Raw genomic sequence first — 14,267 nt, forward strand, 5'->3', positions numbered from 1 at the left:
AGCTCCTTGGGTACTTTCTCTAGCTCCTCCATTGGGGGCCCTGTGTTCCATCCAATAGCTGACTGTGAGCATCCACTTCTGTGTTTGCCAGGCACCAGCATAGCCTCACAAGAAACAGCACTTAACTCTTATTTGCCCAAGCCTAGTTGATAACTCTCTGACTCTAACTCATTCACTCCTGCATTCCCTTGTTTCCAACCCTTCTGCTTGAAAAATGTCAGTCATTAACTGAAGAAAGTCACCAGGCACCCACTCCCTTCACTGGATACCAATACTCTTCCCCAGCACCCATGCCCTTCATGGGCACCCATGCTCTTCACAAAGCTTCACTGCTCACCGTTGTTTGCTGCCACTTGCTGGATCTGTTTCTTTCTGTCCCCCACAACCCCTGTCTTGCAACACTTGTTTTTTTGATTGTTTGTTTGTTTGTTTGTTTTGAGACAAGATCTCACTATGTAGCTATGGCTATCTTGGAGTTTGCAGTATAGACCAGGGTGGGCTCAGATTCACAGAGCTGAGCCTGCCTCTGCCTCCTCAGAGCTGATTAGAGGCACTCACCACTACACTTTAGAAGAGGGATTGGCCCTTGGTAAAGGCACTAGAGAAGCTCTTTGCTAACAGAGAGGGATTCTGGCCTAGACTACTTGCCATCTGTACCCACTGGATTTAATATCCGAAGATGATTTTGAGTGTGAGTGGGGTTTGAGCTAGGCTCTCAAGTAACTCAGGATAGCCTTGGATCTAGAAGTGATCCTCCTGTCTCTACCCCCAAGTGCTGGAATTACAGGCATATACTGTCCTACCCAGCCACAGGTAATTTTACTGAAAAAGTTACTACTGTGGTCTTGAGACAGTGACTTTTCACATCTGTCTATTGTTTGACATTTATTATCTTGCACCCTTCTAACAGAGGACTTGCTCCTAGCTCTGCACGCCTATAATCTCAGTGCTGGAGGTAGAGGCAGGAGGATCAGAAGTTCAAGGTCATTCTCTGCTGTTTAACAAGTTTGATGCTAGCTCAGGCTTCCTAAGACTTTGAGTCAAAAAGAAGGAGAACCAACGAGGTGACTCAGGAGGTAAAGGGGCTTGCCGCCAATCCTGACGATCTCAGTGGGACTCCCAAGAAGCACGTGGTGAAGGCAAGAGCTGATCCTGCAAGCTGTCGGCCTCCACATCTGTGCTGTGGCATACTGAGAACACATGCACGTCCATGCACACAGAGAAATAAGTAAAAAATAATAAGGAGAAAATGTAAACAAACCTTCAAGCATTTTGTCTGAAGGTCTCCGGTGAGGTAGATGATGGGCTTATGGCTCAGGGTAGCCAGGAATATTGAAAGTTAGTAAGTAGAGGTAGGTCTAAGAGATTGGGTCAAATTTAGCAAGATCTCCCTTGATATACGGAGGACAGAGTAACAAAAGCAGATGATATTTACCTGTGGTGAGCTAGAGCCAAGATGCAGGGAGTCAGATGTCAGAGGGCAGAGTAGTGTGGTCTGGACAATGAGCACCTGATGAGTGCATTCTGCTGGAGGTCCTTGGGAAAGGCAGATCAGGAAGGACTTCCTGGAAAAGGCAGCACTGGGGCTATTGCTTCTGTGCTCTACCTACAGCACACGTCCTCTCCCACCCAGCCCAGGAAATTTTCTTAACTTGTCTTTGTGCCTTCTTCTTTATCTCCCTTGAGGTCACAGCAACCAACACAATCTTTTCAGACCTAATTCAGATGATCCCTCTGTCCAGAACTCTTCCTAGAGTTAGAAGGCCATGGCAGAGGCTTTAGCTTTATTCTATGAGCCCCTTCTCTGTGTGGTCTGTAACAGCCTCTCACAAGCCATTCTCTCTCCTTCCCGTCTCACAGTCACTCCTAACCCCTCCCCAGAGCGTGCAGTCTTCGGGACAGGACCCTGCTTGTCTTGCATGCTTGGCCCCCTGTGTTCAGTAAATGTTGGTTGACCAAAAGAATAAAGGTGGAGGGGCTGGAGAGACGGTCAGCAGCTAAGAGCCTTACTGCTCTGCAGAGGACTCGGGTGTGATTCCCAGCACCCAAACTGTGGCTCAGGGCCATCTGTAACTCCAATTCCAGGGGACCCAATGCTTCTTCCTACCTCTGCAGGCTCCTGCACACACGTGGTGCTCACCCACACTCAGAACACACACCCTTATGCAAGTAAAAGATGTTTTTAGATCAGTACTAAGAAATGCAAGTGTCCGTATTCACAAGGGTGGCTCAAAAGGCTTCATGGACATAGAACACCTTTGGCTGTATCTTCAGGGGAGGGGAGTGTGTTCTGGGTAGATCCCAGGATTCTCTCCCAACCTGGTCCCCGTTTTCCTCTCCTTTGTTTGGCCCACCATGCCAGTTTCAACGAAACGTTCCAGTTTCTCTTTTGGACCATGTTCGGCATGGAAGAGCACACAGTGGTGGACATGCCTCAGTTCCTGGTGCCTGAGTTCGTGGGCAGGGCCATGTACGGCATCTTTACCATCGTCATGGTCATTGTGCTACTTAACATGCTCATTGCCATGATCACCAACTCCTTCCAGAAGATCGAGGTGCGTGACCTGAGCCAGGCTCGGTGAAGAGGGACAGGGTGCAAAGCCCTCGGCGGTCCTGCTCTGCTCTCACTTTTATTTTATGGCTTTGGACAAATTCTCCTCTGTACAACAAGGGTTTCAGCACTGCTGTTGCTATGGGCAGACTCCAAGTCTAATGCTCTGTGCACTTTTCCTTGGTGGTGGTGGTGGTGGTGGTTGCCGTGGTGGCGGTGGCAGTTTAGAGCATTGTATAAAAGTTAAGTGGGAACACAAGAAGGAGGCAGATGGGTTCGCATTGAGGCCTGGAGAATAGGTTGCGCACTGAGCAGCAACTATAAATTAGAGGGGAAAGGGAAATGGGAAGGGAGAATGTAAGTAGTTGGTGGGGAGGAAACAAGAACAAGAGGTTGGCACACTGGAGGGTAGGAGAGGGGAAAATGGCAGAGCTGCCACCTGAGTGAACAGAGCAGCCATGCCAGCGCCAGCGTGGACCTGGCCTTGCCTCCTGCCTCTTGGTCCCCAGGATGATGCTGATGTGGAGTGGAAGTTTGCTCGCTCCAAGCTCTACCTGTCCTACTTCCGAGAGGGTCTGACGCTGCCTGTGCCCTTTAACATTCTGCCATCCCCAAAGGCCGCCTTCTACCTCGTCAGGTGATGGCCCCTGTACACCACCCAGCCTGCCCCACTTTCCCAGGCCCTATCCCCCTGACCCCACCCCCCCCCCCGCCACACACACACACACACACACACACACACACACACACACACTAATGTCTTTTCACCATGGCAATCTCTCAGGAGAATTTTCCGGTTCCTTTGCTGTGGCTCCTCCTGCTGCAAAGCCAAGAAGTCGGACTACCCGCCCATCGGGACCTTTGTGGGTACCTTTTCTATCTGTCATTTCCCCACCTGTGTTACCTAAGCCCCAGAGCCTGCTTCCAATTCCCGTGTCACATGGCCTCTGTTTTCATCCTCCTACTTCTGGCTGAATCCTACATCTCTAGTCCACATCCTGCAGCCTAAGCATAACCCATGGCACCTCCATCCCACGCCCGAGGTCCAGACTGTAAGACACTCTTGGGTGATTTAACAGCACTTGGGCAAAGCCCCCTGAGGAATGAGAGGCCGCTGGGCATCCAAGGGGCTCACCTACCTCCTATCATCTGCACCATAACTCAGACTGTCTGAGCATGAACGCTTTCCCAATTTGGACCAGTGCTGCAGTTCTACAGGGGTCTTTCCTTCCCACGCCACCCCCACCTCTCAGTCTTCACCACATACTCTAGACACACTGTCCTCTCACAGTCTGCTGCCCCCAGTCGGCCCCCATCCATCCTGCAGGACTGCACTGTACCAGACAGGCCAGGGACAGAAAGCCTGCCTAGATTTTGCCTTTCTCCTTTACTCTTGGTCAGGGCAGAGATGGAAAGGAAGGTAAAGAGTTCACTCTGCCTTCCATTGCAGACCAACCCCGGGGCAAGGGCAGGCTCCTCCGGGGAAGGAGAACGCGTGTCCTACCGCCTTCGAGTCATCAAGGCTCTGGTACAGCGCTACATAGAGACTGCCCGGCGCGAGTTCGAGGAGACCCGTCGGAAAGGTCAGTGGCTCACTTGTGATGCTCCCCCTTTGCTGTTCTTGGCTCGCCTTGGAAGAGTGTCCACTCCCAGACTCACCCTTCATACTCCTGCATTAGGCTCCAGTCCCATCCTTCCTACCCTAGAAAGGCACGGCTTATCTATCTGGCTCCTTGACTCCGTTACTCTGCCTTTCTTTACATGTTGCTTTGTTCTCATTCCCTCATTTATGTGTGCTCAGATATTGATCTCGAGTTTCCCCCCTCCCCCTCCCATTTCCTTCTTCCTGTCTTACTAACTTGCCCAGGCTCATCTTGAACTCACTTTGAGGCCTAGGCTAGCTTCGAACTCTCCATCGTCTTCCCCAGTCTCCCAACTAGATGGGACCGCAGGCCTGTACTACCAACCCCAGCTAAGGCTTTCCTTATTTGTCACAGGCTGTCCTTACATTAATGCTCACATTTACCTGACCCCTCAGTTCTTCCAGTCCTCCTTTAGCATCCAGACAGGGTGTCCCTGGGTTCAGTGGGGGTGGGGTGCAGATAGACAGAAGTTCTGAGCAGGCTCCCTTCTGAAAGACCTGCCCTGATTCATCTCAGACCTGGGCAACAGACTGACGGAGCTGACCAAGACTGTGTCTCGACTGCAAAGCGAGGTGGCCAGTGTACAGAAGAACCTGGCGGCAGGAGGGGCACCACGGCCTCCGGATGGTGCCAGCATCCTCAGTAGATACATCACCCGAGTGCGCAACAGCTTCCAGAACCTGGGCCCCCCTACCTCTGACACCCCAGCAGAGCTGACTATGCCTGGGATTGTAGAGACCGAAGTCTCTTTAGAAGATGGCCTTGATGGCACAGGTGAAGCTGGAGCTCCCGCTCCTGGAGAGCCCGGCTCTTCCTCCTCTGCCCATGTGCTGGTTCACAGGGAGCAAGAAGCAGAGGGGTCAGGGGACTTGCCCCTGGAGGGAGATCTGGAGACCAAGGGCGAGTCCTAAGGCAACAGAAGGGTCTCTTCTGTCACTAAGTGCAGCCGCCGTGTTGGGTAGAGCCAGGGTCTCACAGTAGAAGACCATGGTGCTTTTTTTTAAAATTATTTATTTTTTATTTTTATTTTATTTTATTTATTTTTTTGCCTCAGTAAAATTTCTGCTGTGGAAGTCAGATGGTAGTCTCCATCTCTTGGCATCCTAAGATTCCTTCCTTTACTTCCCCCCAAATGGACGCTGTGGGAGGAGGGAAGAAACAGCTTGCTTTGAGTTCTGGGGTTTAGAATCCTATTTTTGGGATTCCTTAGGTCTTTAGTGGAAAAAAGTTCTGGCCTAGGAGACTGGAAGACTGGGAGCTAGGAGGCCAGAGAAGCAGGAGACCTGAGAGGGTAGGTCTGAGAGATGGGAGGCCTGGAGGTGGTGCCCTTTCTTGGCCTGGCATTCTCTTCAGGGCTGGGTATCCATCTATCCCCTCCCTGACTTCATGAGGCCCCAGTGGCTGTTAAGAAGCATCAGGTACAGAGGTTACAATGTGTGACCAGGATGATTGGGAAATTAGTTTCCATCCCTTGACTTTCAAGCCTGCCAAGGACGAATGACATCATACAATAAACCAGTCATAAAAGCCATGTCTCCACACCACAACTCTGTTTAATTGAGTAGCCATCCAGTCTTTACCTTGCATGTCCTAGGAAGTCCCCACCACACTTGAGGGAGTGGGGTTCCCTCAACCCTGCCATGGCCTGAGGTCTCCAACTCTGGTTGGATAGGTGGCTCCTAGGACTGGAACCAGAACCACACTCCTGCTTCCTGCAGCCGATCAAAGCCCCTTCTTCATAGTAAGGTCATTAGTTCCCAAGAGTCCTAAGAGGCTTTCAGGGTCCAGCTCTGGAGAGCTGCAGCTCCCTTGGGTCGAAGAGCAGCGTCTTTCCTGATTGCAGAGCCAGAGCCTCTGTGGAGGGTGCCTCTGGCTGCCCGACTGCTGGAGAAAGGAGAAAAGATGGTGAGGCAGGCAGCAGGGCCGGTGAAGCCGGAACAAGTCTCAGAGCAGGCTGGAGGGTGACCTACCTCTTGAAGACACACAGCCACGTCTCTTCTCCCCTGCAACAGATAGCATAGTAAGGCCCCGGGGTCTTCTCCTCAAAGCAGGTCCTCGTTCCCCTTCGGCTTCTCCCCGGGCAACAATTCCAGGTTGCCTGTCCATCCTTGCTCCTACCCACACATCTGTCACTCTTCCACTGTCCCTGCCTCCACAACTGAACCTGGCACTTCCTACCTTGTTAGCCTCATTAAGTCAGAGCCTACTGAGACCGGAAGCAATATTGCCTCCTTCTCGCTGTTCCTTGGTCTACGAGGTACTACAGAGGACCTTTTGAGAAGACAGTCATCTGAGAATGTCCACAGATCTTGAACTCTCCCAGGACCTGGTGGAGCCCCAAATCTCACTAACCAAGTGGTTCCTGAAGGCTCTGGGGACTGGGTCAGAATACACTGGCTTCTGTCACCCACCCTGCCATTCTCTGTCTCCCATTCATCGCTCACCACCCAAATAGGCGCAGTTAAAGTGGCTGCAGGTCTGATCATAACTCCAGAGAGTCACTATGCTCTGGGCTCCATCCTGGGAGAACCCAGTGACCAAGAAGACTTCGTGTGGGGGTATCAGCACCTCACGCTCCTCAGGGAAGACAGACAACGCCTGGATAGGAGCCCCAAAACAAGTCCTTAGATTGAAGAAGGTGGCATTCCCAAACCTGCGAGCCACTCTCTCATCCACAGAGCTGGAGGTAAACTGTCCTAATCGGACAGAGTCCCCCAGCCTCTTGGGTTCAAAGTGAAGACTGCCCACACCTCGGAACACCACCTCCCCAGCTCCCCTACTGCACCCTCCAGAGCCCCGCAGCAGCTGCAGAGCCCGGGTCAAGTAGAAATGCAGGGCCTTGAAGGGGAAGTGCCTCATGTAGAGCTCCCGGGAGCCACCTCCTGTCCGTACGGCCTGGTTCAGCTCCCAGTACAAGGTGTTGGATGAGTTGGTGTACACCATAATCGCTACTCCATGCTGGGCTTTGAAGCCAGGAGGTAGAGTGAGCTTGTGACGCCGGTGTGCCCAGGCCTCTTGTGCTGCTTCCCAGGATTCCCGCAGCAGGGCATGGCGTGCCATCTCTTCCTTTAGCAGCAGGCCTGCTTTCTCCTCCATCTCCTCAGAGCAGCCCACATAGGCATCATCAAAGGTATCTGGAACCAGGCTCAGGGGCAGGATAGGAACAGCTTGGACCTATGGATATAAGGGAGGTGCCACAGAGGCCAAAGTGTAAGTTTAAAACACTGGCCAGGGAATGCTGGGGGCAGGTTTTCATTTCTATGCCGACATAGCTGATGCATGCAACTGGCAGGATCCGAAACAGACACAAATAACACAGGCAGTGGAGTCGGACAGCCATGGGTAAGTACCACCTGCTGGCTCTGGGATCTGGACTTCATGTTCTTCACCTATGGATTAAGGATGCTTCCAGCCTCACAGGGTTGTGAGGAGAGCATGAGGATAATTTCGGCACAACCTAGAGGGACAGCATCTCATCACCTGATCGAGAAGCGAGTCTGCCTGGTTCCTGTGCTTTCCTGGCACTGCTATTCCATATGCAGGCAATCTGCAGCCAGTGTCTGACTCTTGCCCTGGTCCCCATCCCTCTTAGCCAGTTCTCATCCTCGGGGAAGCCCTGCAGTTCAGTATACTTTACTGTCAGCTCTGGGGTTCCTGCATCCTCTCTACTTTAGAAGGTTTCATCCTAAACTCAAGGAAGGGGAGGAGTGTTTTGTCCTCCCAGAGTGTGATGTGGGAGGGGAGAGGGCCTGCCAGGGTCTACAGCAGCATACCCGTGTGGACAGGGGTTTGCCTGCATCGAGCCTGTGGTGTGAAGTGGGAAGGAGAAAGGTGGAGGCAATCTCTATGGAGGGATAGCATGGAAGGAGACTTCACACAGGGATCGGGGAGCACAGGGAGGTGGTTTTCTGGGAGAACGAGCTGGCACTTGGATCCCCTAATGGAATAGAAGTTCCTGAGAAGAGGATTGGGAGGAGGGAAGAGCCTCTTGGGAAGGGTTTTCGTTATCATTCCTCCTCCACCACCACCTTCTCTGACCCACAACTGACTTTGTTGGCAAAGGAGTCCTAGAGTTACCTTCCAGAGGGTGTGCAAGCTGAGGCAGCTGAGGACCATCAGCAGATCCTCCAGAATCATCCTCGGACGAATCCCGAGATGGTAGGACCCTGATGATGATGAAGCCAGTGGAGGGGAGTGCTGGCTTGGATGGGCTCCAGGACCTTCCTTCCTTCAGCCTGAGAGGGTCCTTAGTCAAGGACTGGAACTCAGGAGGGATGAGGGGTGGAGCTGAGGACGAGTCTAAGGATGGATGTGGCTTCAGACTTTACTGTCCCCATGTCAGCCCTAGTCTATGACTACAAGATGGCCCCACACCCAGGGTCTCCAGGACTTCTTTGCGATGGTATAGGTAGGCCACTTATATGACTCTGCCGCAAGAGGGGCGGGGATGGGCGGGGCGGGGCGGGGATGGGAACCCACCTGGAGGAGGTTGAGACAGAGAGCAGCCCGGGGCTATGGTTCTTTGAGGCTGACTGGAGCTGAAGTGCCGGCAGGCGCTGCGCAGATCGTGGACAAACAGCTGGACAAAGTCCCCGGGGCTAACTATAGCCCCTGGACTGGTAACCCGACACCTATCTTCCCCAACAACAGACAGGGGCGTGGGAGCTGAACTGGCAGAGTCCTTGGGTGATTGAGGGGCAAAACTCTCCTTCGTTTGGATGATAGGTTCTTTCTGTAAGATCTGAGCTAAGTCAAAGTTGGGGGAGGAACCTGTGAGACTTGGCCTCTTCTTCGGTGGCCCTGGGCCGGGCCAGGGCCCTCAGACCCCCAGGCCACGAAGCCCCACGAGGATCTCTCCTTGTTCATTACGCTAGTTAAGTCGCCAAATCTGTCTTATTTGCATACAATTTGCATACGACACACGTTGGGTCACGTGCACCAGCATCAACCCTCCACCCCACCCCCACTTCCTTACCTACTCTTAACCTTCTTTGTCCCTACCCTGGTCAGAAGGGCCCGGGGTAGAAGGGAATTTATGACATTCAGTGCTTAACAGTCCAGGAACAGCCCCACCCCTTACACCCCCTCAGACATTCCCTTTCCGGATCTCTCCGGCTCGGCTGAACCCAGGTTTGTAAACACAGCTTTCACTCACACCTCCGTTGTGCTTGACTATAAATAACCTAGTTCTGAGTTTCAGATGCCCAGTTGGGTGTAATGGGAGAAGGACCCAGCTTGCGGGAAGGTGAAGGAGGGACGTTCTTAACACCGTGGGTTAGAGATGCCTCCTGTTGGGGTCACCATTAGCATAGGATAAGGCCTCTCCAGTCCAGCTCATGAATTTACCCATCACCACCCTTTACCACCTCATATTGTCAGCCAAATAAAGTTTCCTTCACCCAAAAGCCTCTTTTCTCCTCCAATCCTTCCTGAAGGCTAAAGAGAAAAACAAACTATGTCCAGCAGTGATCCCTTCCTTCCCTACTGACCCCATCCTCCCTCTCTGTGAGGAATTCGCAGTTTCTGGGATAGCAGATACTGTGTGGGGGCAGCCTATGACTTGGGGATTTTCTTATATCCTAGCAACCGGAACCCCAAGAAGTGGAGTCAAATCTGGTCACCTGTGGGTTAGGGAATCCTGAGAGGGGCAGCATCCTCCCAGGTCACACGGTGAGTCAGCAGGAAGCTAGGTTCTTTAGGGCAGAACAAAGGTTGCCCAAAGAACATGCATTGTAAACTTTATATGCCCCAGTACAGGGCAACGCCAGGGCCAAGAAGTGGGAGTGGCTGGGTAGGGGAGCAGGGTAGGGGGAGGGTATAGGGGACTTCTGGGATAGCATTTGAAATGTAAATGAAGAAAATATCTAATAAAAAGTTGAAAAAAAATAAAAGAACATGCATTGTGGTGGTACATGCCTATAATCCTAGCAATCGGGAGGGAAGCTGAGGCAACAGGTCAGCCTGGACTTTGTGAAAGAAAGTAATAAGACAACAACAACAACAACAGCAGCAGCAGCAGCAATTAACCACCACCACAACAGAACAAAATGGAAGGAGAGATGTGTGGAGTTGAGGTGATCAGAGTCTAGAACCAAGCCTGGTGAGAGGGCTGCAGTCCCATCTCCTCAACACCCCCAACATCGCCCTCCACACCTCTGTATACGGCAGCTCTTATTGTTTTGGGAAGAGCATTGGCCCAGGTCACACTGGGGTGAGGCTAGTGTTCCTGAGCCTGGACAAGGAGACAGCTTGAAATAGACGAGTGTCACATTTCTGAGCAGCTGTGTGGCGACAGCAGGAGGGGTAGGGAATGGACAGTATAAAAGAGAAAGCTGCCCTCCCTGCCCTGTCTATCACAGGAGACCAGGTCAGCTCTGCCCACCATGGAGAAGGCTAGGTAAGGCCAGAAGGCTACCTCACCTCCTTGCATAGGGAGCAGGGAGGGAACTTTTTGATTTAAAATCTATGGTATTAATAAAGTTTTAGGGATCCTTGGATCCCAGGAAGGTTTGTGAATGTGGGGAAGTTTGGGGTTTTTGAGGAGAGCCTTGGGGTCATATTCCCAGAAGGAACTGTTGAGTGAGGGCTGGAAAAAGGAAAACAGAGGGTCAGAGGATAGGGGATACAGCTCCCTTGCCTGTGGAAAGGGATTTTTAAGCTGGATTCAGCTCTCTTGTGCAGGGACTAAGTTAAAGGCCAGTCTGGGATACCTAATAAGACCCTGTCTCAATAAAATAAAATGAAACGAAATAGGGAGGGAGAATTCCCAGTGTCCCAGACCAATCTCTGCTGCATTTCCCCCGTGACACTGGTCACCAAGGAAAGCAATCTATTTACTCGGAGGTGCTGTCTTATTTGGCAATGCTCACACTGCCTCTTAGCCTGTTTACCAGAGACTGGGGAGAGGGGAGTTTTCCAGCACAGACAGAGTAAAAGTAGACCAGAACTGACTGTAGAAATGAGGGTATGTGGTGGACACAGGCAGGCTTTGGCGAGGCTTCAGTTCTCTAATGGAAGAGAGCCAGCACTGACAGATAGGGTACGCTGTCTGGACAAGAGAAGAGGTGGGCTTCCACGGATTTTCCGGGATTACTGACTGGGGTCATCATCTTGCCTGAAGGACATGGAGGGCTCAGCAGCTGAAGCTGTGGGACCTGAGCTCCACTGCTTGCAATGCTCAGGCTGCTATAAAACCTCTGGGAGTGGAGGGCAGGAAAATCACCCTGCCCAAAGAGGTGATTGACATAGCTGCCTTCAGAGTGACAGAACCTGACTCAAAAGGGAACACATGGACGCCAGTCTCTCCATCCCAGCCCAGTTACCCATGAGCATCTGCAGGTCCACCTGAAGCTGGGTGCTTGTAGATTTTACTTCCTTAATCAGACTCTCAGCAAGTACTCCGGTGACTTTGCCTAGTCCTGGCCCGAGATCAGGGATTACCGCTGGTTCCTACACAGGTCAGGGGTGGGGGTTGGGGCGCTCAGGAGAAGTCAGCACAGAGTGATGTAGAGCCCCCAAAGGATTCTGGGGCTTTCTGAAAGAGGTGGGTCCTGAGCGAGGTCTGGAAGAGGGGGAGGTCAGAAGGACAGCTCAGGGCAGGGAAATGGCAGAGCCTCTCTGGAACTTTGTTCTGTACTGTAGATGCCAAGCAGGGACGGGGAAAGGTCCCAGGGGACAGTATCACTGAGCAGACTGAGGCGAGGAGCAGACTGTGGTGAGGTGGCCACGGGGTGCAGGTCTTGTGTATCCCGGTCTGGCCTGGAACTCACTGTGTAGCCTTGGATTCCTGATCCTCCTTCCCTCTGTGAATACTGAGACTTCAGGCACGTGCTAGCACACACTAGTAGGTATTAGAAATCAAAACACAGGGACTTGTGCAGCATAGGCAAGCCCTCTCTGCTTTTTGTTTTTGGGTGTTTTGGTTTTTTTTTTTTTTTTTTTTTTTTTTTTTTTTTGAAACAGAGTTTCTCGTACCTCTGGCTGTCCTAGAATTCTTTCTGTAGACCAGGCTGGCCTTGAACTCAGAGAGATCCCCCTGTCTCTGCCTCTGAGTGCTGGCATTAAAGGTATGAGCCACCATAGAGGCATTTATTTATTTATTTATTTATAAATTTAAAAATTATGTGAGTGTGAAGCGTGTGTGTGTGTGTGTGTGTGTGTGTGTGTGTGTGTGAGAGAGAGAGAGAGAGAGAGAGAAGGAGTTTACATACAGTGCATGTGTGCAGGACATTAGATCACATGGAACAGGAGATAAAGGTCTTTGAGAGCCTGTGCTGCTGGGATCTCTGCAAGAACAGTAAGTGTCTTGAACTGCGGAGCTATCTCTCTACCACCAGCACCCATGCCTTTTAAGATATACTATCATTTTTTTTCCTCTCATAATTCTCATTTCTGCATTTTCTCAGTATTTTGAGCTACTTTTCCATCAGTTTTGGCAGAGAATTTTTTTTAAAGATTCTCTTTTTAATTATATGTATATTTGTGTGTCTGTATGTGGGTATGTGCACCTGAGGGCAGGATTCACCAAGGCTAGAATCATCTGACTTCCTACAGTCAAAGTTCCAGGCAGCCATGAGCCACCTGATGTGGGTGCTGGGAACTGAACTCATGCCTTCTGCAAGAGCAGTCTTTTCCTTTGACTGCTATGCTCCTCCCCACCCCCACACAGAAGGTTTTAAGCAGTTAAGGATGGTAACCAGGGCTGGGCTTTAGAGACATTGCTCTTCCCGCTCTGTGGTAAATGTGCTAGCAGGGCTGAGAGGGGGCAGGCAGATCGTCTAAGGAAGAGGCAGACAGAAATAAACAAGGCATGGATGTGAGCCTGGACAAAGCCTGGAAGGAGACTCTAGGAAGCAGCTTGGACCTGACACGAGCTGGCAACTGCAGTCATGAGTGATGAATGACTGAATGGATGGATACCCACATGACCATCATGAGAGACTAAGGTCCCACATGAGTGTCTTCTGCTGGCAAGCTCACCAGAGCTAGGCTAAGCTGGGTTAAGCTTAAAAGCTAATATGAAATGATTCCAGGGTTTCTTACTGAGCCTAAGGGCTAGAAGCAAAGAACCCCAGGAGCCCCCAGGAGCCTGTTCTGTAAGCTTGGGCTCCCCTTCCGGCTTCTCTAATGTGAGAAGTCCATCTTCCGGTCCATCCTCCCTGGGGAATCTCACCTCTGCCTGACTTCAACATCAATGATGCAAATTGCATATTTTAGTTTTTGAGATAGGGTCTCATGATATCCCAGGATGGCCTTTGGCCCACCATCCTCCTGCCTCTTGCCTTACACCCCAGGTAGGCACTGCCATGTCCACCCTTTCTTTGAATCACATCCATTTCAGTCTCCTGAGTCTCTGTGCCAGGTCCTGGCAGCAGCACAGCAGAGATGGCAATAAAGTTCAAAAGAAAGCTTTCAGAGTGGTGATGGCCACAGTAGCTTACATTTCCAGACCACTCACATGAAAGTTATAAAGAGACCAGAAGGCTAGGCGCGGGGCACACCTGTGATCTCAGCACTCAGGATGTAGAAGCAGGAGAATCAGAATTTCAGGGTCATCTCAGCCACTCAGGAAGTTTGAAGCCAGCCTAGGTGGCATGAGACCCTGCCTCAAAAATCAAAACAAAACGAACAAGCAAGACAGAGGAAAATGATCTAGGAAAACAGTAATTAGCATTGACAAGGGTGGGACAAGGAACATTTTCTTTCACTAGTGGTGAGAGGGTACACTGGCTACTTTTTGAACCACAATTTGACAGGGAGTACTAATATAAAAAGCATCTCTCTGCTGTGGGGTGGTGCACGCCTGTAATCCCAGCATGCAGGAGGAGGAAGCTGCTAGGTCCCTGGAACTGGAGTTACTCACAGGAGCCGGCCTGGGACACAAAGTGAGGTTCAGTTTGCCCTGAACTGCAGAGTCAGATCCTGCCTCAAAACATTATGAAAAAAATCCATGTGCCCATTCAACGGTTTAACTATACCATGCAACACACCATGAGGCATTGTAACAGGCAAGGTAGATGTGTGTGTGTGTGTGTATGTGTGTGTGTGTATGTGTGTGTGTATGTGTGTGTGTG

The 14,267-nt window shown here is 51.2% G+C and overlaps 3 protein-coding genes across 7 annotated transcripts in view; 2 read left to right on the top strand and 1 right to left on the bottom strand.

The window, feature by feature from the left end:
* Window positions 1–5,728, top strand: part of LOC110299289 (short transient receptor potential channel 2) — a 14,293-nt gene extending 8,565 nt beyond the window's left edge. Inside the window, exons 9-13 of the mRNA XM_021168956.2 lie at window positions 2,363–2,555; window positions 3,061–3,188; window positions 3,336–3,414; window positions 4,002–4,134; window positions 4,711–5,728. Coding sequence (XP_021024615.1) covers window positions 2,363–2,555; window positions 3,061–3,188; window positions 3,336–3,414; window positions 4,002–4,134; window positions 4,711–5,105 — 928 coding nt within the window. The 3' untranslated portion in view covers window positions 5,106–5,728. The remainder of the gene's footprint in view (window positions 1–2,362; window positions 2,556–3,060; window positions 3,189–3,335; window positions 3,415–4,001; window positions 4,135–4,710) is intronic.
* Window positions 5,729–5,734: 6 nt separating this feature from the next.
* Art5 (ADP-ribosyltransferase 5) lies at window positions 5,735–9,101 on the bottom strand. Of its 4 annotated transcripts, XM_021168967.2 has the most exons (6): window positions 8,674–9,098; window positions 8,272–8,493; window positions 7,087–7,368; window positions 6,639–6,792; window positions 6,165–6,197; window positions 5,735–6,078 (listed from the first exon to the last, which is right to left on the bottom strand). In XM_021168967.2, the coding sequence occupies exons 2-6, from the start codon at window positions 8,329–8,331 to the stop codon at window positions 5,972–5,974; spliced, it is 636 nt and encodes a 211-aa protein (XP_021024626.1). In that variant the 5' UTR covers window positions 8,332–8,493; window positions 8,674–9,098; the 3' UTR covers window positions 5,735–5,971. The 4 variants fall into 4 exon arrangements, with proteins under 4 accessions (XP_021024626.1, XP_021024624.1, XP_021024625.1 ...); XM_021168965.2 differs by having other exon boundaries at window positions 6,639–7,368; window positions 8,272–8,429; window positions 8,674–9,101; XM_021168966.2 differs by having other exon boundaries at window positions 5,735–6,075; window positions 6,639–7,368; window positions 8,674–9,101.
* A 1,393-nt stretch (window positions 9,102–10,494) lies between these two features.
* Art1 (ADP-ribosyltransferase 1) overlaps window positions 10,495–14,267 on the top strand; it is a 9,710-nt gene continuing 5,937 nt past the window's right edge. For both annotated transcript variants that reach the window (XM_021168496.2, XM_029479028.1), the window contains exon 1: window positions 10,495–10,591. The gene's annotated coding sequence lies outside the window, so the exon portion shown is untranslated. The remainder of the gene's footprint in view (window positions 10,592–14,267) is intronic.

This window comes from Mus caroli, chromosome 7, assembly GCF_900094665.2.
Source record: "Mus caroli chromosome 7, CAROLI_EIJ_v1.1, whole genome shotgun sequence".
Lineage (NCBI taxonomy): Eukaryota > Metazoa > Chordata > Mammalia > Rodentia > Muridae > Mus > Mus caroli.